This window comes from Lissotriton helveticus, chromosome 5_1 (genome assembly GCF_964261635.1).
Source record: "Lissotriton helveticus chromosome 5_1, aLisHel1.1, whole genome shotgun sequence".
Classification (NCBI taxonomy): Eukaryota; Metazoa; Chordata; class Amphibia; order Caudata; family Salamandridae; genus Lissotriton; species Lissotriton helveticus.
Genome location: NC_136065.1, coordinates 2,042,170,524 through 2,042,195,285, shown reverse-complemented (window position 1 = coordinate 2,042,195,285; position 24,762 = coordinate 2,042,170,524). Strand labels below are relative to the sequence as shown.

General features: G+C 44.9%; 1 protein-coding gene across 11 annotated transcripts in view; it reads left to right on the top strand.

Annotated features, from left to right (window-relative positions):
* Window positions 1–24,762, top strand: part of TNXB (tenascin XB) — a 775,055-nt gene that overhangs the window by 488,487 nt on the left and 261,806 nt on the right. For 9 of the 11 annotated variants that reach the window (XM_078645868.1, XM_078645874.1, XM_078645869.1 and 6 more), the window contains 2 exons: window positions 16,369–16,653; window positions 18,255–18,524. The exons of 1 other annotated variant lie outside the window; for it this stretch is intronic. In XM_078645868.1, the coding sequence (XP_078501994.1) occupies window positions 16,369–16,653; window positions 18,255–18,524 (555 nt within the window). The remainder of the gene's footprint in view (window positions 1–16,368; window positions 16,654–18,254; window positions 18,525–24,762) is intronic. One more of the 11 variants, XM_078645870.1, reaches the window with a different exon arrangement.

Genomic DNA, 24,762 nt, shown 5'->3' with positions numbered 1-24,762 from the left:
GCAAAACATGTACGGACCAGTCCATAGTTTACAAACAATTAGTCGGATTTGCAGATATTTCTTGTTTTGTTCAGATAAAAGTTCAAGACTTGTCGGACATCTAGAGTATGGAGAGTCCTTTCAGCTGGTGTACAAGGGTGCTGAAAGAAAGTAGGCTAGAAAACGGCCTGGTTAATGTGAAAATCCAAAATAACTTTTGGCAAGAATTTTGAATGAATCATCATAACCACCGTACTACTATGCAGCACAGTGTATAGTTCCCAATAACATAATGACCGAATCTAACTAACCCAACGTTCTGATGTGATAGCTACAAGGAAAGCAGCTTTCTAAGAGAGGTGTTCAATGAGGGTTTATGTTGGGCTCAAAAGGGACCAGCATGAGGCCTGCATGAGCCGTAAAAGGACTATGTTCACCTCCAAAAGAGGGGCACTGTATTGAAGGGAAAACTTTTGTCAGACCCTCTAAGAAGTCCTTGATAACAGGAATTTTGAAAAAAGAGGTTTGTGAAGGATGTTGTCTGTAGGTAGTAATTCCCGCCAAATGAACTTCAATAGAAGAGAACTGTAAGCCTGATTTAGCCAGGTGAAAAAACTATGGAAGAATCAGTTCTTCTTGACAGCTCGTTGGATCAAAGTTCTTGTAAAAACCCCAGATACAGAATTATTATTATTATTATTATTATTGACATTTGTTGAGCGCACAGCTACCCCCAACGGGGGTGTCCCGGCGCTGAGGAATGCGGATCCAGGGGGAAAGAAATTAGTAGCCCGAATTGAGATTCGATGTCAATGAGACAGAGGCTAATGGGAAGGGAGTTCCACAGTTTTGATACTGCCACTGCAAAAGCTCTGCCACCCTTTCTCGCAAGGCGGAATCTGGGGGTGAGTAGAAGGCGAAGGTGGTTAGACCTAAGGTTAAGAGAGGATTGGACTGGTTTTAGTCTGTGTCTCAGGTATTTTGGGCCTTTTCCGTTGAGAGCTCTGAAAGCTAGGACCAGGGCCTTAAATTTGACGCGAGCAGTGATCGGGAGCCAGTGCAGTTTCCTCAAGTGAGGAGAGATCGAATGTCGATAGGGGACTTTGCAGATCAGCCTGGCAGCGGCGTTCTGCACGATCTGCAGCCTGTGAAGAAGATAGGCGGGAAGTCCCACATATAGGCTGTTCGCGTAGTCCAAGTGCGAGGTGATTAAGGCATGCGTCACTGTCTTCAATGCTTCCGTGGGGAGAAAGGGGGATATTTTTCTTAACATGTGGAGTTTCCCAAAACATGCCGAGGTGACTTTCTGTATCTGGGTTTTAAAGGATAATTCATTATCGAATTGGACTCCAAGATTGCGAGCCACCTTTACCGGAGAAGGTGGTGGGTTGAGTTCCACGGGCCACCAGGTGGCGGGAGACAAGGGAATCGTTTGATTAAAAAATAACACCTCAGTCTTATCCGTATTACGTTTTAACGTGTTTAAGGTCATCCAGGCAACAATATTGGTGAGACAAGTTCTAAAGTTTTCGAAACCCAAGGAAAAGATAAGCTGCGTATCGTCAGCGTAGGATATCACTCTTACCCCCACAGACTCAATCACCTTTGCTAGGGGTGCAACGTAAATGTTAAAAAAGAGGGGGCTGAGGGCAGATCCTTGGGGCACCCCACAACCAAGAGGTTTCCTATCTTTAGACCAGAATGGTCGGCACCAAACTTGTTGTGTGCGGTCTGTAAGAAAAGAGGTAATCCAGGCTAGAGGGGTGCCACAGATCCCCATCTCGAGGAGTCTGTTCAAGAGGATGGCATGGGAGACCGTGTCGAAGGCTGCGGACAAGTCGAGGAGCACAACATGGCTACCTCTCCCCTGTCCACAGTCTCCCGCACGGTCTCCGCCACCTCCAGAAGTGCTGTCTCTGTGCTATATCCGGTCCTAAAGCCGGATTGCGAATCTTGTAAAAGATCATTGCTTTCAAAATAGTCCGAGAGTTGTTCTTGGACTATTTTTTCCAATATTTTGGCAGGTTTTGGTAGCAATGATATCGGGCGGTAGTTACTGAGAACCGCAGGGTCTGCCTCAGATTTTTTTAAAAGAGGGATGAGAATTGCCTGCTTCCAAGTCTCCGGAAACTGGCCTGATACGAGAGAGGAGTTCCATATCGATAGAAGGGGTTGTACAATCGCAGGAGCAACTGTAGAGAAAACTTGAGCAGGCATAGGGTCTAAGGGTGAACCTGATTTACATAATTGGAGTTTATTCAGTGCCATGTCTAGGGTGATAGGTTTGAACGCCCTAAGCCTAGTGTCCTTGGGCATGAGATCGATAGGGGGTATGCCCTCTGTGTCAGGACTATTCGCTGCATTAAAAGAGGCATAAATGAGATTAATTTTCTCATGAAAGACATTTGATAATTTATCACAGAGTTCTTGGCAGGGCTCTGTCTTATGCAAAAGGGCAGCGGGGTTGGTGAAATCTTTCACAACTTGAAAGAGTACCTTGGCTGAATTATCTGCAGATTTAATTTTACTGGCAAAGTATTTCCTCATGGTAATTTGTTTGAGTTTGTGGAAATTTTTTAGTGCCCCTCTGTAAGTTGTTTTGGCGGCTGGATCATAGGTACGGCGCCAAAGGCGTTCAAGCCTTTTACATTTACTTTTTTCTTCCCGCAACAGCTGGGAGAACCAGGGTGCAGAAGGCTTGGTTCTGGCTGAGGAGAGGATAGTAAGGGGGGCTATGTTTTCAATGGCCGTAGTGAGGTATTGATTTAGATTAGCAACGTCCTCATTTATGTTCGTGGAGGGTTGCCATTTGAGCTTGGCTAAAGCAGGCTCAAACTCGTCCAACGTTACTTTGAACCACTTTCTTCCCGTCCTCTGTGTCCTACAGACTGGGATCAAAGTAGGTGGGAGTTTAAGATTAAAAGGAATAATGAAATGGTCAGACCAAGTCACAGGGAGAGTGGCCAAGGTGGAGAGGCCAGGTGAATTCGTAAAAATAAGGTCTAACGTGTGACCGGCGGTATGTGTGGGGCCCACAACTTTCTGAAGAAGGTTGATGCCCTCCATGGTCTCTACCAGGGAACACGCCTTTGCACAGTTACTGTCATCTACATGTAGATTAAAATCCCCCAGGACAGTAAAATGCGGATGTTTTAGTGAGAGGTCAGCCAGGATCGTGAGTAAATCCGTAGTGTGGATGGGGGGAGTGCTAGGTGGGTTATAAATAAGTACCCCTGCACAAATAAGGAGAGCGGCCTCGGAGATACTAAAATACATGGCTTCAATGGGTCCCAGGTTATCTAGTTTTCTTGAAGAGATTTTCCAATGGGATCTGAGAATAATTGCTATTCCTCCCCCTGCCTTTGATCCAGGTCTATTAAGCCCAACAAATTGATAGTCTGGAGGGACTGCTAGAGCGATATCTGGGTTCGAGACATCTTTTGTCCAAGTTTCCGTGAGGAACATCAAGTCCCAGGCATTCACTGTGAGGGAAAGCCAGATGTCGCTAGCATGTTTAGGCAGGGAACGGCAGTTGACTAGGCAGGCCTTTACTTCCCGCGGGGGAGTGAGGGGGCGTCTCTCTCTGGTATCCCTGCATGCATGAAGTGGCGAAGAACGCAAGGAAAATTGGCAGTTTGGGCAAGTGTAACGTTGCTGGGCTAGCGCAGGGTTATACCTTGTATGGTTGTCAGCTATTGAAGGTCTTAGGTCTAAGAGACTTTCTCTGGACCAGCTACGTCGTTCTGTCAGGCCAATTTGGGCATAGTGACCGGCGCTGGGCGGGGGAAAGGCGCGGACGGGCGCAGACGGGCTTGCCTTAGGCGCGCCTTCAGCGCGCCCGCTGCGCGGGCGCTGACACATGGGATATGTAGAAAACGGAGCTCGAGATCAGCTCCGCCCCATGTGCTGCCGGAAACGCCCTGCCCGTTCTGGTGCCGGTCTCCACGCCCTCCACTCAAACAGCACACAGCTGCGGGGACCGAGGCGGGAGCTAAGAGGTAAAAAGTGTTTATGTGCAAAATAGGCAAGATCATATGTTATTAAAATCGCTAATCATTTTAAAACATTTAAAAACACTGCTAAAGTTAAGAGTAATGCCCAACACTGCTCAGTACATCGAGTAAACATCAGGTGGTAAATCTCAAAGGATGTTGGTGGGGTCAGGCAGCCGCCTACTCACCGCAATCCTCGGCGTGCAGTGAAGCCACCTAACTTATGTAATGAGCGGAGCTCGAAATCAGCTCCGCCCCATGTGCTGCCGGAAACGCCTTGCGCGTTCTGGTGCCGGTCTCCACGCCCTCCACTCAAACAGCACACAGCTGCGGGGACCGAGGCGGGAGCTGAGAGGTAAAAAGTGTATATGTGCAAAATAGGCAAGATCATATGTTATTAAAATCGCTAATCATTTTAAAACATTTAAAAACACTGCTAAAGTTAAGAGTAATGCCCAACACTGCTCAGTACATCGAGTAAACATCAGGTGGTAAATCTCAAAGGATGTTGGTGGGGTCAGGCAGCCGCCTACTCACTGCAATCCTCAGCGTGCAGTGAAGCCACCTAACTTATGTAATGAGCGGAGCTCGAAATCAGCTCCGCCCCATGTGCTGCCGGAAACGCCCTGCACGTTCTGGTGCCAGTCTCCACGCCCTCCACTCAAACAACACACAGCTGCGGGGACCGAGGCGGGAGCTGAGAGGTAAAAAGTGTATATGTGCAAAATAGGCAAGATCATATGTTATTAAAATCGCTTCCATTTAAATGAATAAGCGGTACGCGTTGAAGGTCATTCAGTCCCCTTGAGAATGTTCACGCATTCATGTGCAAGGTTAAAATGCTCAAATTTGAATAGCTCAGGAAATGCTGCCAAACTCAAAGAGGGGAGGTTGGGATTAACCATCTGGCCTCCAAACTTCATGAGTAGGTCAAGTCTGCGCGGCAGCTTGACATGTGGATTCTCCAACATGTGGAGAACATCTGTGTATCACTGGAAGGTAACAACCTAGGCGGAATTTTTTTTAAAATTGCCTACCCAATGGCCACAGGACAAAAATGGGGAAAAGTGCAGTTTCCAATAAAAGTTGTACTATTTATATATATACTAAATAAATTTTATTTTTAAGCAAAACAATATAAAAAATACATATATTTCAATACAATAAAATTACAATTCATAAACAACAAATTAACAATAAAAAACACATAATGTTTTCTTTTACGAATTACGAAAGATGGTGTGTCTAGTTGTATGTCAACGCGTTTCGGCGTCCAGCGCCTTTATCAAGACAGAAGACACTTTTCTGCAGCTGTGAACTGCTCACAACAAGTTAAAAGGGGTTGTTGATGCTTTATTCTGTTTAGATTCTTTAAAATGATTTAAGGAATCACGCAATATTGTCAGCGAAATTCTGCATAATTGCTTTAGCTTGATAACTCGATAAACCTGATTTTAAGACAACCAATGTTCCACCGCCTCCACAGGATATGATGAGTCGCACTGGGTAAAACGTTCAAACTTTCAATTGCACCCAATTGTTTAACTAATTCTGTTGATATATATAATGTTTAAATGTTTCTCGCGTTGTCCCTGTTATTTCAGTCGTCGGGATGTCTTGTTCCCGTTTCAAAAAAAGCCAGCTCGATATCTTTTCTGCTTGTTGCCTGTAGACGATTATTCTGACTTTGCTTTAAGGGCGTTGCCTCACTGCTAACAACGGCCGGTGTCGGACACCTTTGGAAACCCGTCCAGTGAAGACTACCGCCTCCACGCGCAACACCGAAAAATATCACCGGATATAGATAAAATTCAAACACCCATTTGTTCGGCCGTTGTTAGCAGTGAGGCAACGCCCTTAAAGCAAAGTCAGAATAATCGTCTACAGGCAACAAGCAGAAAAGATATCGAGCTGGCTTTTTTTGAAACGGGAACAAGACATCCCGACGACTGAAATAACAGGGACAACGCGAGAAACATTTAAACATTATATATATCAACAGAATTAGTTAAACAATTGGGTGCAATTGAAAGTTTGAACGTTTTACCCAGTGCGACTCATCATATCCTGTGGAGGCGGTGGAACATTGGTTGTCTTAAAATCAGGTTTATCGAGTTATCAAGCTAAAGCAATTATGCAGAATTTCGCTGACAATATTGCTTGATTCCTTAAATCATTTTAAAGAATCTAAACAGAATAAAGCATCAACAACCCCTTTTAACTTGTTGTGAGCAGTTCACAGCTGCAGAAAAGTGTCTTCTGTCTTGATAAAGGCGCTGGACGCCGAAACGCGTTGACATACAACTAGACACACCATCTTTCGTAATTCGTAAAAGAAAACATTATGTGTTTTTTATTGTTAATTTGTTGTTTATGAATTGTAATTTTATTGTATTGAAATATATGTATTTTTTATATTGTTTTGCTTAAAAATAAAATTTATTTAGTATATATATAAATAGTACAACTTTTATTGGAAACTGCACTTTTCCCCATTTTTGTCCTGTGGCCATTGGGTAGGCAATTTTAAAAAAATTTCCGCCTAGGTTGTTACCTTCCAGTGTTTATTTCCCTGACCTAGGGGTACATGTTTCATTTGTGTAAACAGGGAGCCCTTGTTTGATGCAAGTGAACATCTGTGTATCGCCATTGTCGGGCCACTCCAGAGCTATCAAGATCATTCTGGCCCTTAGGAACTGCTGAGAGAAATTTGCCAGGCCAGTCCCGGTCTCTCGGGTTTGAAGTACCTCAAGGTGAGGTCTGGATATTTTTTTGTTTTCTGCGGAGGGAAATAAATCGATGTGGAGAGTGCCCCAAATGCTTTGCACATCGTCGTCGTTTTAGCCACTTGTTGTTTACCTGAAGAACCCTGCTTAAGGAGTCAGCTTGTGCATTTCCAGCTCTTGGAAGAGGAGTTGCAATGATGCGCATGTCTCTGGCTATCAACTGTTTCCAAATTGTCTGGGCATCATGAGACAATGGCTTGGACCTTGTTCCCCCGTGCTTGTTCAAATAGTACATGGTTGTCGTGTTGTATGCCTGAACATGCAGAGATTTCGTCTTGAAGGATGGTAGAATAGCCTTCAACGCGAGGTGAACCACTTGTAGTTCCAAGAGAATGATGTGACATGTAATTTCCCACAGAGACCATGTTCCCTGTATATGAAGATGATCGATATGCGCTCCCCAACCTACCAGAGAGGCGTCTGTAACTAATTTCTGACAGGGAACATTCTGATGAAAAGGCATCCCTTGACCTAGGCTTCTCGGAGAACACCACCATTTCAAGGAGTGTTTTGCTTTGGAAGAGAGTGTGATTTTGTCCTCCAAATTGCCGGAATATTGATCCCACTGATCCTCCAGACATTCTTGAAGTAGTCTCTTATGGAGGCGGACGTTTGGAGTCAGCAAAATGCACAAAGCCATTGAGCTCAGGAGAGATGACACTTTTCTCACTGTGGGGTGAGAGAGTGAGATTTGAGACGGATTGATAATCGTCGCTCCTCAGATCGATACACTCTTGCTTGTATGCTGTTGATGGTGGCATCAAGGTAAAGGAGAAACTTGACTGAAGAAGAGGTTGATTTGTTGTGATTGACATGCAGTCTTAATTAGTGGGGAAGATTGCTCGTCAACTGAAAATTAATTTGGGCGTCTTGTGGTGTTGACGCCTTGATCAGCCAATCGTCTAGATATGGATAGACGAATATTCTGAGGGTTCTAAGTTGTGCAGGGACCCACTGCCACGCAATTTGAGAAAGTTCTGGGGGCTGATTTGAGGCCAAATGGAAGTTCTTAGAACTGGCATTGATCGCGACCTACAACAATCCTCAAGAATTTGCAAGGTTTCCTGGCTGTTGGAAAGTGAAAGTATGCATCCTGGAGGTCTATCGAACAGATTCTGTCTCCTTGGTATATTTGGGAATGAATCTGATGCAATGCAAGAATCTGGAAATGTTCTCTCTGAATCCATTTGTTGGCTAGTTTCAAATCTAGGATGGTTCTGAATTTGTTTTTTGGGGCCTTTCTTTTTACTTAAAACCAACAGGAATCGATCCCTGTGCCTCATTGTTTGGGAGGAATGAACTGCACTGGTTGCTTTTGTAGAAGGATATTCATATCTGATCTCAGCATCTGCAGATGTTGAGTCGATGGATTTGGTGGGATATTTGGTAGAGGGCTGGTAAACCTCAGACAATATCCATTCTGTGCAATATTCAGAACCCAGGCGTCTTTTGTGGTGTGTTGCCACTCTGTCAGGAACTGAGAGCTACTTCCCCCTACCGGAGCAAGTAACGCAAGAGAGGGTAGCAGAGATTGATTGCTTGGAGCCTGCAGGAGGTTTTCCTTCTTGGGAAAGCTGATGGGCACATCTTCCTTTAGGAGGACGGCGTTGGTGCAGCTTCAAAGGTCCTTGTTGTAGTTGCTGATGGTGACCTTGTAACCAATGAGGGTTTTGAACCCTTTGAGGATAAAAATGTCTACCATACAGTTTGTAAGTGTGACTGTTTTTAAGGTCTCCATCCGGTTTTCATCCTAGCCATTTCATCATCAGTATGGCTGCTGAATAAGGTGTTGTCTGAAAAGGGTAGATTAAAGATCCGCTGCTGGGATCCTTGCTTTAGTGCTGTTGAACGAAGCCAAAAATTAGTAGTGAAGAGTCTGCAGCAGCACTAATGATTTGGTTGGAGACTATCTTGCATTATTAACCACCTCAAGAAAATCCTCCCTTCTGTCCCTCGGAAGGTGATCAGAAAACTGCTGCAAGGAGTCCCTTAAAGCTCTGTGTACGTGCCCAGCAGGGCAGACGCACTTGTTGCCTTCATTGTAGCGGTCACCGTGCCACATATTGTATTGTTTTGTATTGTAATTGCATTTGTGTAGCTCTTACTACCCCTGACAAGAATTACGTTTTTTACACTCGTTGTCCAGAGGAACTGTAGACGACAGAGTGGTAGAATGGACTTGTTTGGCAGGTAGAATTACCACAGAATCAATGGGAGGGTCAGAACAGAGGAATATTGAGCCCTGCTTCGGAGCTTTATATTTGGCTGCAGACGGTGTTATGAAGAGTTTCATTGCTGGTTCCAATAACCGCAGGGCTAGGGATACGAGGGGTATGGAGGCTGCTCGTTGGTGAAGAGTTTAAAAAAATAACAGATATTGATAGTGCCCAGACTCCTCTCACGAGCACCTCTTGAAAGGTGTTAATGTGATCGATCAGAGAGACCCTTGGCTGAGGAGAATCAGACAAGGTAGGCAAATATCTTCCCTCGCTGAAGGAAGAAGTCGAATAAGGCGATCTGTTTTGTGACCTTGCCCTAGATTTAGATCTGGACATAGGACGATAGTGGTTGGAATGCCGAAGAAGATTGCCTTGAAGAAGAATGCTGAGACTGGTGATGCTGCCTTGAAGGTGTTAGTGCTCATGACTTATGTCGAGATCTGGAGAGATCTCAGAGGAGCAGTAAAAGGTCTCGCCGGTGTAGGTGCTTCCACAGGTGTTTGTGGTTGTGGAGGAGGAGCTAGTGAAGTAGGTGAAAGAGACGCTGAGGAGGTGCCGGAGGCGATGAAGAGTACAGATGCAAGATAGGCGACGATGGAAAATATGCCATCGAATAGTCAAAGCCAGAGGTGGGTGGTAGACGTCTTAGTTTTGATTTTCTAACTTTTTCTACAGGTCTTCAGTGCCTTGACATCGACAGACTGCTCAACATAGATTTTCTCTTATGCCCCGACATCAACACGTTTCTCAACGTCAAACTTCTCTTATGCCTTGACGTCGTGGTATCCCTCAATGTCGATCTCCTATGCCTCGATGTCTAATGTTGTTTCCTCTTCAATGTCGATCCAGCTCTTGACTGCGAACATGTAGGGACAGTACCTTGTCTCGACGACATTTTTGATGTTGTCTTCTCTTTTTGGATCTCCCATGCCTAGAGTCCTCAGAGGAGGTGGAAGAGCCCTGTTAGAGGGCTGACCCTCTCCTCGCTCCCGTGACCCCCCCCCACCTTCAGATTGCACCTACTGGTCCCTGCGGCACTCCATGAAGGCAAATGTTCTCCCTTTCCCTTAGGGTGCGTCTGGAAAACATTCTGCAGTGTGAACACCTCTCATGAATGTGACTCTCAGGAAGGCAGATGATGCAGACATCATGAGGGCCTGACTTTGCCTTCCTTTTTTCCACAGGCAGGACACATGCTAAAAAAAAATTTCATTTGTCAAATAAAATGCCATCACAAAATGACATAAAAACACAGGTACTGATGAAATCTGCTGAGTGAAGTAGTTGTCAAAAATGTCCTAGTAAAAAATGAAAGAAAGCCAAAAAGGCTGAGCCCAGTGCTCCAAGAGCCACAAAAAAAGAACTAAAGCAACTGTCACCTGCAAGGCATTATTGGATACTGGTGGACTCTGAGCCCATAAAGGCACCAACACTCTTTTCACATTTACATAATGACATCCTATAGGGCTACCCTGTCCCCAACTTCCTGCATCTTTCAACTTTTAAAATGTCTTTGTGAAATAGATTTAAACAGTCAAATAACACTTTTCCAATTAATTTGCCTGAAATGTATACATATATAGATATTTATTACCCTGTTTTAAAATGCAATCCAAAGAAATTGGCCAATGTAGCCTTACTAATAGGCTGCAAAACACTAATGTCTTAAGTGTTTCTCCGGGCCCTACTGAAGAAATGCGAACAGCTACACTTAAAAAGACATATTATAAAGAAGTGTTCCGGAAACCCCACACGTATGCAGGATTATTCAGTGCTTATGACTACCAATGGAGATCCCCTGAGGGAGAATGTCACCTGCAACCCGTAATTACAGGTATAGACATTACAGGGATAGACCCAACTACAAGTAAACTATATAAAAAGTGATGGATGGAATGACTGAATTAATCTCAGCCACTAGTAAATATTCGGGGCTGCATCCCAGTCCATTGTTATTTTGCACAACATGCAACTTCACTTTGGAGCCAGTCATATGTAAAGCAGTGCTGACCCTGCTCCAATGGAAACAGTCAACCCGATTAGGCTAAATCTTTCATGAACCGAAACGCAAGCAACCTGGGACCGGTTTTGCCCTGATTAGGGCTCATCAGTCGGGTATAGCTTGGTTCCAATGACTCAGTGTTGCATGAGATCCATATCTGGGTATACCCATCCCACTTACGGTGAAACACTGAAGGATACAATAGTCTTGGATGGAATGCTTGAATTAATCTCAGCCTCAGGGCCACATATGAGTCTATCGTTATTTTGCACACCATGCCATCTCAGTTTGAACCCAACCATATGCAAATCATTCTTGACCCTGCTCCAATAGGAACAGTCCAGGCTGAACTGCCAGTCCAGGTCCTCCCTGAACGGTAATACAAGCAACCGAGGGCCGTTTTCACCCTAGTTAGGGCTCATCATCAGCCAGGTATAACCTGGTTCTAGTGACGGAGTGTATGCACGGGACCGGGCCGTACTGAGAACATAAATCAGCCCTGGCAATTTTATTGGACTGGCCTTGGGGGAGGGTCAGGGATGATGTGGGGGATGCAAGTGTGAAGTGACCTCCAGCACTGCTGCTTTTGTTACTGGAGGTAGATATTGCAGAAACCGGCCCCGGTAACTAAACCAGCCCCCACCACTCTAAAACAGCCCCCGCCCTTCCAGCCTAACAGGGAAATGCCGATGCACGCTACGGCCAGTCCGGCCCTGCATGGGGCCGATGTCTGTAAATACCCGTCCCACCACTGACTACATGTAGGCTATATGGGAATGAGGTATTACTGCACCCTGTAAATACCATTACTCTTAAGTGTAGTATGTTGTGAGTACAGTAAATACCTCCTATCTGGAGTTATTAAAATTAGGTGCAGCTTTCAGAACCAATATTTAACATACCGAATTCCACATGTTTTTTTTTTTTTTCAGACCTTTTGACCTAATATATCTCAGCAGCTGTGACCTTTTGGAATCTATCAGTGAAAAACGGTGATAAATATCACATGATGTGTCATTCTGATCCCTGTGCAAACTCCTTTTCACAGGGATCAGAATTTAGCTCTGGAGCTGTAATCAGGGCATTAGACGTTAGGCAGCATACGCAGCCCTCAAGTTACAGGTGTTACAAACGTACCCTAGTTTACATATCTTACAGATTCTGACTTTAGAGCTACCGATCAATTCTGCTTTGCTGTTATTGAAGCATGATGGGCAGTATAGCAATTTTGTGTATTTTTCTCAAACAAACCTCCAAAGGACGTTTTTTTATAGGCAAAAACTCAGTAACACTGACGTTCTGGGGACACTGCTTGCTGTTCATGCCAAGGACACAGTAGTTCAAGGCAGGAAAAACATTGCTGCAAACCGTGTCATAAATGGGTCAGTCCTTCAAAACGATTTCCAGAAAAAAAGAGCCCTCGAACCAGAGGGCATCTGCCTTTTTTTGGCAGGTGTCTCAAACAAACTGCCCTCGTCTTAATGATTCGGCATCGCTTTACACCGAAGGTAACCTTTCCAATGTGATGGCTCTTACGGCTCTCTTTAAATAGTAGACTCATTTTTCTGCCTTCTAAAACCTCATATGTTCAGCACAACACCTATATCTTAGAAGATTCGCGCTTGAGACCGCATAGGTGGCCTGATATGTAACTAAGGGCCATATGTTTGAAGCAAATTCGCATTCGCAAACGCTGAAATTCGCAAATTTGCAAAATGGTATGTATAAAGGAAAATCTGGTGCAAAATAAGGAATCGCAAAATATGCGATTCCTTATTTTGCAATTGCATTAAGGAATCGCAAATTTTGCGATTCCTCAAATGCAATGTATGAAGCAAAAAAAAATGCAAATTGTCCATAAGGAATCGCAAATTACCACCAACTTCAAGTTGGTGATAATTTGCGAATTCCGTGAAAAATGACCATTTTTGCATTTTTCAAAGTGCCATGTGACGCACATACATGCCCTAAGGGCATGTATGTGCACCACATGTGCACCCATGCTTATTTCAGGGGTGCAACAGGGTGTCCTTTGGACACCCCTGCACCCTTGGAATTATTCTCAATTTGCGATTTTCAAATTGCGAATCGCAAAATTGAGAATACCTTCCTATTCATTCCTATGGGCCTCCTGGCCCATAAAAATGAAAGGGAAAGTAAGCCTGATTCATCAAGCTAAATTGCACTTGCAAAGGGCAAGATTCTCAGAATCTTGCCTTTTGCGAGTGCAATTTTTGCATTTGGGAATCATCATCCCAAATGCAAAATTCACTATTAAAGAATTCGCACATTTGCGAAGACTTGCATTTAAGGAATCTCTATTTGAAATTCCTTAAATGCTATTCATGAATCATTTTAAAATTGCGAAATTGCAATTTTGTGCCGCTATTTACCGAGAGGTCAGACCTCGTGGTAAATAGCAAAAACTTAGAAAAATGCATTTAAATGCATTTTTCTAAGTTGCATGTTACACACACACATGTCCTTTGGACATGTGTGTGCGCAACACCAATGTAGATTACATTTCATGGGTGCTACAGGGTGTCCTTTGGACACCCCTGCCCCCTTGAAATCACATTCTTATTTGCGATTAGCTAATTGCTAATCGCAAATAAGGAATAACTCCCCATGCATTCCTATGGGCCTACAGGCCCCTAATTGCTAATCGCAAATAAGGAATAACTCCCCATGCATTCCTATGGGCCTACAGGCCCATAGGAATGCATGGGGAGTTATTCCTTATTTGCGATTAGCAATTTGCTAATCGCAAATAAGGAACATGTAGGAATCGCAATATTTTTTGCAATTCCTACATGAATCCCGTTTTGCAAGTCCTTAATAGCGATTCCTTATGAATCGCTATTAGGGCCTCGCAAAACGGGAGAATGATGAATCAGGCTGAGTATTCCTTAATTGCGATTTGCAATTTGCTAATCGTAGTTAAGGAATAGTGGCCCACATGCATCAAGCATTTTTGCAGTCGCAGACGGTGCGATTCCTTAAAATCGGCCATTTGCGAATGCAAAAGTGCTTGTTGGGATGCATCATGCCATTTTAGAAGTCGCATCTTTTTTACGATTTCTAAAATTGCGTTAGCATTTAAGAAATCGCAATTGTGCGATTTCTTAAATGCTATGCATCATTAAAGAAAAATATGCGTTTATTTAAATTGGAAGTGCAATTTACCACGAAGTTCAACTTCGTGGTAAATTGCGAAATTGATTCAAAATGCACAAAAATGCATTTTTTAAACTGTAAAGTTACACACACACATGTCCTTAGGACATGTGTGTATGTAACTTATGCTGAAAAGTACATTTCAGGGGTGCATGGGGGGGTCCTTTGGACCCCCCCCTGCACCCATGAAATTTTCTAAGTGCCACTCGCAATTTCCATTGACTCCTATGGGCCTTTTGGCCCATAGGAATCAATGGGAATTGCGAAAATTAAGTTAAGAAATCGGTATTTCTTTGGGATTCGGTAAAAAATGCGATTTTTACCGAATCCCACAAGAATACCGAAAATATTGATGCATATCATTTTGCATTTCTTAATTTGCGATTCCTTATTTTACGCAAATTAAGAAATGCAAAAAGACACAATGATGCATGTGGGCCAGTAAGAATTCGCAAAAAAATGCGAATTTGTACATACATACCAATTTGCGATTCTGAAATAGCGATTTCTTAAAAATGGCTATTTCAGAATCGCAAATGGGTACCTTGATACATATGGCCCTAACTCTCCCCCAGCCCTGCCGTACATCCACAGGCGCTGTCGGTGGGGAGTCACAGTCTGTGTGCCAGGCCTAGGAGGAGCCCGCATGGGTCTGGTTCTGTCTGCTTCCCTGCGCGTCCGCACATCAGGAGAGTCTGTTTTGCAAAGGTGCCGAGAGGCCCATTGATGCGATCCAGGCGCCAGAGCTCAGGTATGAATGACAGGCTCTGTGCGACCGTGGCGTCGTCCTGGTATTTTTGATTTCCTGCCTTGTCGGTCGCTCCTCACGCGACCCTTTCTTGCTCCACTTGCCAGCGCTCGTGGTCTGGGGGAATGCATCAGAGCTCACTTCAGTAGCACGCATCAGTTGGTGCCAAGCATGTTCTGTACTGGTGTGCCAGGGCTAACAAGACACAGAGCAATTCATTGCCGCGGGTGTTAGAGGTGCCCCAATTACAGGAACACGGAGCCCTGAATCGCGCACTTGTGTGTCCTTACTGGCCTTGCCCATTTTATGGTGCGAGTTTACCCCTACGCTACAGAGCCTTAATTTAAACTACGTCTGTCCTGAAGCCTAATGCCAAGGAAATGCCATAGAAAAAATCCTGCATTAAAACCGACTCACAGCGTTCACATTAAACTTTCCATAAAAACTGCTGAAATATGGCTCATACCTTGCTTCCACTTCAATCAACCAATCAGAGCGCAGTAAATCACCCATGAGGGTCTCTAGACTTCAACTCAGAGTTAAAAGATTCTCACTCAAACTAGCCCACAGTCTGCAGATGACTCGACCCAAGAATGAACGAGTCTCCATTGCTATTTGGAGTAAAGTAATCCCAGTGTATGAGATACCAATTAAATTCCATGTTCTGCTACAATCTAGCCGAGTTTTCTAAATTTTTCATCCGCGGCACGTTTTAGAGTCTGGGAGTAATGAAAATCCTCTGATTTCTAGGAGGAATTATAGGTCCGGAAGAGACACACCCGATTAAATTATTTCTATCATACTATACCTATGCGGAGGAAACTTCTTCCGGTGTTGTCTTGTCCGGGTTTAGCATCTAGAAATCGGTGACCTTTTCATTACCACCAACCTCGACTTCAGCCCACAGGCCCGGCGCATAACCTGATGTAACTAATCAGAATTGGATATTCCAAATAGTAAACAATACATATTCAACTTCAGCATATACATTTTTACATTCAAACTTGGTCACACACCGCAATCACACAAAGCCAGTGTTATGAGATGCTACATTTAAACTGGTGGATAATACTGCTGCGACACAAGATTAGGGCAGCAGGAAATCCATGTAGAATGCACATTCCTTGCTGTATGCAAATCCATGTAGAATGCACAGGCCCTGCTGTAGGAAAATCCACGTAGAATGCACAGCCCTTGCAGTATGAACATCCATGTAGTATGCACAGCCTCCGCAGTATGAATATCCCATGTAGATTACATGGCTCCTGCTGTGTGAAAATCCATGTAGAATGCACAGCCTCTGCAGTATGAAAATCCATGTAGAATACACAGCCTCAGCATGGATAGGTTGAGCTCGCCCAATCTAGCCCCAGTAATTAGGCAATTACTTACTGGTAATCTTAATTTCTGATTAGCACTGGCCAAATAGAGCACTGACTGTGAGCGACTGTTGTGTTTATTGCAGCCTCTGCAGAGGGAGATGGGATGCCCGCACGAGTCGAGGATCTGTCAGCTACTGACATCCAGGAGGATTCCGTCCACCTGTCCTGGACAGTGAATGATGGAGATTTAGACTTTTTCCTCATTCAGTACAGGGACACAGATGGCCAGACTCAGGAGATGACCATCCGTGGGGATCTGACTTCTGCTAACATTTCTGGTCTCCAACACACAAGGAATTACACCTTTGTTCTATATGGCATCACTGACGCTGTGCAAACCAAGCCTATCTCTGTGACTGTGATGACAGGTACCAGTACTCCTTGAAGGCGCAAATCTAACCTTCCGATCTGCTTTGCAGAATATCTACTCATTGCTGAAATCTTTCACAGAAAGAAGTTTCGGTCAGCACTGCTTATCAATGTCTTCTCCTTTTCATCTAACATTTGTCTTGATGTTATGTAGTATATTCGTGCTGTGCCAAAGTGTGCTCATCGACAGGTTAAGGGGCAACTTAACATGCCCTTGTTCAGAGAGACTACTTTGCTGAGATTGGCAAAATAATCACCCTTAAACAATACTCCTCGGGGATTGTTTTGGAAGTATTAAAATAAAGGAAGTAACCATCTTGATAAATTAATTCCTCTATTGCCGAAAGTCTGTTTTCAGCTGGGTTCAAGCTCTGGGTTCTTGTGAGAGATGATGCTACACATAAAAGCAGAGCAGGTTCCTGGGCAAGCCTCAGATTAGTTGGTGCCACCTAGCACCAACTAATCTGTACTAGTTAGGTCTGTAACCAAGGATAGTCCATGCGCACCAGTGTCCAGTGTAGACTTCTCAAGTGCTGAGAAACATGCATATCTACTTTCTGGCTCTCTTCACAATAATTCACAGAAGGGGGTTGTAAAAATTGTAAAAATCAAAATGGATTTTTAGCTCAGTAAAAGTTTCTCTTTCAACAGAAGCATTTCCTTATGTTTATTAATCTCCACCAAAAAGTGGATAGTTCCAAAGCCTTCGTAATGATCACAGTGGCCTTCAAAATCCCCTGCTCTTTGTTTGAAACCTCCAACAGGCATATGGCATCAGCAAATAAAGAGGAAAAACAAACAAAACGAGCTATCCATGCAAATGGGTTGCCTTTTCCCTTGAGCGTTGTTATTAATGCCGTACGCTGTTGGCCTACTGTTTCAGAGTGCTTGTAGGGTAATTTTGAGCTCAATAGGCCTGGGCAGGTTGTAGTTTTATACCTAAATCGTACAACAGCTTTACTGGTTAGACTGGGGTCAATCATGAAATAGGTAGGTTTATGAGCTGGGTTGGGAATTGTGGGTTGCCAAGGTGGTCTGTATAAATCCTATTGGAGGCTGAAGGAGTGATTTACTCTACAAAAAGGAAGCCTCTGCCCTACTAACCTCATACAGGAGCAGAGGTTCACCAAGTGGCTAACTGAGGGATGGGACAATCGCTCTAGTGAAAGAAGTGGATAAGGAAAACAGCAAAACATAAATGTGAGAGCTGTCACAGGTATAACCTTCACCGAAGTCCTCAATCTCACTGCAGGCTTTGAGATGTTGGGCACATCGTCAATTTTAGGAAAATGGTCACTAGTGTCAACAATCTCCCAAAACACAACCATTAACATTGTAACTGGCTTTCTGTCTCGCCCATTATATGTCTATCCTTCAGAGATGCATTGGCATGTCATAGTGCATGGCTATGGTGTCTGGACTCAACAGCGAATATTTGTGTAAAGGCAATTTCCCTCTTGCTCCCACCTGCATACTGTGGTGCACTGAACCCCTGTAACACTCACACTTTCCTCATTGCAGATGATCATCTATTCCCCTGCGCCCGAAAAAAAACCCACCTACATTTGAATCAGCACCATTTTGTCTTTGTTTATTCCAGCTCCACTTACCCCCAGCTTGGGAGATCTCTCAGTCTTGGACGCCACTCAAGACTCCATCCGGCTCTCATGGAGCGTCCAGGATGGGGATTTTGATTCTTTTCTTCTTCAATACAGGGACCCACAAGGAAGGTCCGAACAGATGCCGGTGGATGCAGGCCTTCATGAGGTCACAGTTTCTGGTCTTCAACCTGCAGAGACATATATGTTTGAGCTTGTTGGCATTTCCACCGATAAGCAAAGTGAACCAGTCTCTCTGGTGGCCAAGACAGGTACTGACTAAATATTGTTTTCTTCTCTCTAGGCATTCACTCCCTCTATCGTACAGGCTTCACTCAAGTCAACGCCCTAACTCTTCCTTGAGTCCCAGTGTATGGGTAGTCCCGCCTATATAGTCTTTTCTCTTACTTTACTCCAAATTTATTCTCACATTCGAATACAGTTGGTATTCCCAAATTTAGCTGCACCCTCTGCTATGCACTGAACTCTTCTTCAAATCCCAGTGTATTTCTGCCCTCTACCTTTACTCCACCGTGTATTTGTGCTCTCCGCTTCACTGCCTTTGCTGCTCTTTCTCCCTAGTACTATTGATAACGGATGTATGACATTACAACGCATGCTTTTACCACGCATGCCTTTACAATGCGGTATTTACAACGCATAGCGCTTTGGGGTGCTGGATAGTGAATAGTTTGATTTACTATTCCAACTCCAGTCCCCGTGGATAGTAGGGTTGGTGTTGGATAGTAAATTAAATCTATTCCCTATCCAAGAGCGCCCCCCAGCGCAATGCGTTGTAATGGTTTGCGTTGTAAATACCGCGTTGTAAAGGCACTACGTTGTAAAAGTTGCGTTGTAAAGGTCGTTCACCATTGATAACTTACACTACAACATACTCCCCAATGTATTGAACTCTCTGCTCCATAGTCTTACTCCTCCTTTACCTAAGTATCTGTCTGTCGGCTGCACAGTAAACTTCTCCTTTACTCATAGGTACTGCACCCTTCAGTCCATGACCTTTCCAATTCGTTTACTCTTGTGTTTTGTGCCATAGCTTTGCTTATCTGCTTATCTTTTAATCTGCAGTATCTTTCCCTCCATTTCATACCCTCTGTACTTCAAGTACTCTTCAATGTCTTGCACACTCGATGTTGCTTCTTTACTCCGCAGGGTAGTCACGCTTTTGACTCCACAGCTTTTACTTCTCATTTACTCTAACATATGTGCACGTCCTACTCCCTGGCACTCCTTTAATCACTAGTGTATTGAAATCCACTATTCCAAGTCTTCGCCCACACTTTACTCCTCAGTGTTCTCACTCTTTTACTCTACAACCTTTATACCTCTATTACGGATGTATGTCATGACAACGCGGGCTTTACCCCGCGCTGCCATTACGACGCATCCATTACAACGCAAGTCGCTACAATGACTTGCGCTGTAGGCGCTGGATTGTGGAATAGTTTAATTTTCTATTCCAACTCCAGCCCACGTAACAGTGGGGAAGGTGTTGGAATAGAAAATAAAACTATTCCTTTACCAAGAGCGCCCTCCAGCGCAAGTCGTTGAAACAACTTGAGTTGTGATGGCAGCGTCGTAATGGCAGCGCAGGGTAAAGCCCGCGTTGTCATGGCTGTTTACACTCTATCACCATCCAATGTCTTTGCTCTTTCTGCTCCATTTCTTACTTTCTACTGCAAGTACCCTTCTGTTCTATGGCTCCTCATCCCTCTTTAATCCCTAGTGTACATCCATGCTCGCCTGATGTAAGGTACCAATGTACCTGATCTTTGCATTCTGGGGACTTCCCTTACTCTTTGTTCCCCAGTGTCATGCCTTTGCTGCTCCTTTGCTTCTTAGTGTACTGGCACCATATAGCCTTGCCATTTACTCTTCCTTTACTCTTAAATGTCTATTAACCTCCATTTACTCTATACTTCAACACATGATCCACTCCTTTAATTCCTCTGTACTTGCACCCTTACTTTCTGGCGTCCCCATCTCCTTTATAACAGCTGTTCGCCACCCTCTACTCCAACTCTATAATGCCTATTTTGGACGTCTGGGTATTCATAAGCTTTTTTTCATTGTCTCTGCACCTCCTTTGGTCACCATGTAATATGTTTCTCCTTCCAGGGCTACCAGATTATATCACCACACCACTGTTTCATGGAAGAAACGATTTAGTCACTCATTTCCTAACTGCTTTTAAAAAAAATCAATATCAATTGTTCTAACTGTTAACTACCAATTCTCACTGCAAAACAGGCATGTCTTGTTTTTTTTTTTTTTTTTTGTAAACCTTTATTTGTACAAAAAGGATATACAAATCTGGGCCTACAACCAGACCGGCCGGCCACGACACAATAGAGTAGTCAAAAAATACAGGAGAAAAATATACAGAAACAATCAGGATGATGTGCAATCAATACAGTTCAAAAAAGGAGAGGAGGGGGAGAATCTGGACGGCCCACAAACAGGAATAATGAAGGTTAATGTTATAATATTACAATAAGGAGTATAACAGGCTCGGATACAGCATAAATGAATCCAGGTTCCCAGAGCAAACCATAGGCCATCAGAAAACTAAAGGGGCAGAAATGCGGAGAATTGTCACTACAGTATACATCAGTACGAAAGCAGAGGCGGTCAATTCAAATCAACATACAAGTAGACTCATCTTATGCACATCCACCACCCAGTAGTACATCGGAGATAGAACGAGGGAACCGGAATACTAACATCACTAAAGCCAACCCGTCATACTAACCTTAGGGAGAGAAAGAGGGAGAAGGGGAGGGTAAGGAAAAGGGGAACAAGAAAAATACAGACTGCAAGAGAAGAGCGCCGCGCCGAGACAAGCATCCCGTAGTAAGGACACAGAAAGAGCAGGAGTATTAGCAACAAGGAGGGGATGGGAATCGCCATTGAAATGCAGCATAGCCACAAGAAGGAGAGAAGCGACGATACAAACCCCATCCCCATCATACCACGGGAGGCAGGGACAGTCGCGGCGCTCCTATAAAGGGATACAAAAGGGCCATAGAAAGAAGGAAATTAAACCAACAAAGAAGACCCACCCCACCCATCCCACCCAGCACCCCTGCAGAAGGCTACGGCCTACCCCCCCAGCAGCGTGCCTGTCGCCCTAATCCCGAACCCGAAATGTAGTAAACACGAAAGAGAAGAGGAATAAGGAGACAAAAAGAAGGACATGAAGACAAAAGAAGTAGGAGGGAGGAGTGAGGGAGCAAAGACAAAACGTTCGGCTTCAGCCCTCCGTCCAACCATTCAAACGTAATACGTGTAAACGAAAACGATACAATCTCGAGCGTCATAGAACTTACAAGGGGGTCACCCACCGCACTATGCATATGGGAAAGCTCGCCACGGATATGTACACCAGCAATCCACCGGGAGCAGTGTATCTCACCACAGGCCAGTCTTAGCCACAATTAACATCCCACCGTATGTAAATGTAAATGTACAGGAATTTATATAGCGCAAATCACCGAGCGGTTTCGAAGCGCTTGCTTAGGGAACCCGTCCTGGTATTCCCCTGTGAGATAACCCCGGCAGGGTATCCACAAGGTGAAAGCCAGGCATCCCGCCGCGAGGGGCCGTTGTGGAGATTAAGCAAGCTATTGCCCAGAGTCGCAGAGTGTGAACCCGTGAATCGAGTAGGCACCGGAGCGAGAATTGTCGAGTCCATGGACATTTTAGGACTCAAGACCCCGCCGAGCCGGGAATTGAACCCTGGTCCCGGGCTGACCTCTGCTTCCAGGTCTGCCTCCTCTAACCAGTGAGCCACACTTCTCCACCGTATGACAGCGAGAAGTGAGCAACTCGGTGCGGGGCAATCACACAAACGAAAAGCAGTCCGATGAAGACGTAGGCCAGGGAGGTCAATCCAGAAGCAAGAGAACAAAAGTCCGGATATACAGTTCAAGTGTCCCAACAATGTTAACAGGGGCAGGAAAAGACAGGAGTCCAGTCTCGTCGCTCGGGAAAGCGGGGGTTCCCCTGCAGAACAGAAATACGACCTCATCAAGGCAAAGATATGTAGCAAGCCATCATGTTTCTCGGATACTCGAGTAGGATCGGACCCCAGCACGACATCCAGGCCCCCAAACTCCAAACATTGAAGCGCAGGAGGTCCCAAAGCCACTCGCTCGCATACCTGTCGACGGCCAGCGGCAGTAGCTCTCAGCGCGGCCGAGGGGGGCGAGGCAGAGGCATCACCGAGACGAGAGAGGACTGTGAGGAACCGGCCATCTAAGATGGCGGCGGACCGCACCGATCCCCCAGGGGCATCGGGGGTCAAGGTCGCATGTAAGGACCGCAGTGCTTCCAGAACGTCGCCAATGGTGGGCTCACGCACACATGTCCAGGCCCCCGTGCAGTCCAGTAATCCAGGTCCGCCGTCAGGAGTATATCCACGGCCTATCTCGACGGCCGCCATTTTGTAGATTCAGCCTCGTCACCACCTCCCGGGACTCCCGGATCAGGCCCACAGATGCGGACCTCCACAGAAACCAAGGGGGTCCCACTAATGCAACCTTGGTGCAGAAAGGAGAGCTGCCAAAGTCGGGGTTCAGCCTGCAATATCGTTGGCGTGTTCGATGAACAGATCTCGGGCGCGAGGCTCCGGGGTGGATGGACGGAGCAGCGGCAGGGGGACCCCTTCACACGATCATCCCTCGGTGCACCGCGCCCCACACCAGCCTCACGGCCGCCAAGGCAAGGCCGGATCAGGACCACCGGGATGTTCGCACAACGGTCTCCCGCCAGCAGTTCACTCTCTCGGCCGGGGCCGACGTGCACACCAACGCCAGGCTGGGTCCAATAGGCGAGGCCCCGGTTTCATCACCGCGGAGGCCCCGGTTCCTCAGGAGGCACAACTTCGGAGCCGCGGCACGCAGGAGCCTCCGGACCAGACGGTGAGTAAGAGCAAGACGTTGCGGTTCAATTTCTGCTCGAGTGTATCGTCCCAGGGCAGGATATGTGGCAGGATATGCGAGTCAGGCCGGAAGGCTGACGGAGCCGAGCTACAGAGCGACCATTCCGATCGCGAGCTTGGCTCCTCCCTCATGTCTTGGTTTGTTAATGCATTACATATGCCATCACAGCAGAGGCAAATGAGATCAAAGCATTTACTAGATCCAAAAAATAAAGCCAATACTCCAAAGGTTGGTCAAGTGGTCTTGACAGAAACAAGCGTTCCATAAAAACCATACCAATCTTTTGCTGTAAATCAAGGCAGTCACCAGAGTCCCTTTCAAATACTCTGGTAGGTCTGAATTTGAGCAAACGCTACCTCCATTCTTGTAAAGCTTGCTCATGTTTTGTCCAGCACAATGAGGGCAATATTTAGCATAAAGGCATTACAGGATTTTCTGGTTGAAAAATCCCTTCATTCAGTCTCTTCCTTGAGCGACCAGTGTAGGCGGAACAACAGTTACAGTTTTTCTAGCAGAGTAACTCCAATACAGAAATCAGGGAATGGGGTGGAGAAATAGGTTGTGAAGCAGCTTAGAGAGAGGAAGAGATGAGAACATAAAGGTGAAGCAATTAAAGAGTGGCAGCAGCAGGGCTTGATGAAAAATGGCACTTCCTGGAAGTGGCAAAAGTATTTCAAAGAATCGATGAAACTGCTAAGAATAGTAGGAAGGCAGGACTATGCCTGTGATATCTAGACCTTTATCCTTCTAAGACGCCCATGTTTGCATTTCTGGGAGATTAGCTACTGTTTCACCTAATTTATTAATTCTACAGTGCATATTTGCAGGTAGTCAATACAACATAAAAAAGATTTTCTTTAGATCTCGGACATGTTCTAGAGTAATTTTGTTTCTACCTCAGCGGATTAGTGCGGGCTGGGTACTTGATTCTTAAATTGATTGTCACTGTATTCTGCCAATCTGATTTGTTCCTCGGAAGGTAAACATGAATGGATTGGAACCACAACCTCCGAGTTTAAGATACAAGCTCATGATTTATAGTAGACCGCATGACACACAGCGTCCAGCAACATTTGATGTTTTTCTGTGCACACCTCTGTGAATAATAATAAGTGCCAGGTGTATCAGCTGTATCGTATTGTGACAATACATAAGGATCTACATAAGGATCTGTTCCTTAGATCATGAATGGAATCGCTAATATTGCTCAGAGAATTATATTTGCAGTTACATAGAAGCTGGTTGAGCAGCCCCATTAATATGCCCAATATTTGCAAAAAAATATCTCATAGAAGAGATCTCATGTTTGGCAAGTCTACAGATAATCCTACCTAGTTTAAGAAACTTGCCATTGATGAACCACTGAGAGTGACACACTCATTAACGCAGCCTGAACTCAAATATGTTGGAATAGGTTTTATACTGCTGTGCAATTAAAAAGAAACTATGAGCTAACTTAGAACAGCACTAAAAACATGCAGGAAATTAACATAGCAGTGCAAGCGAACCAGAGCAACTTTGTAATGGTGTAGCAATGACAAGAAACTAT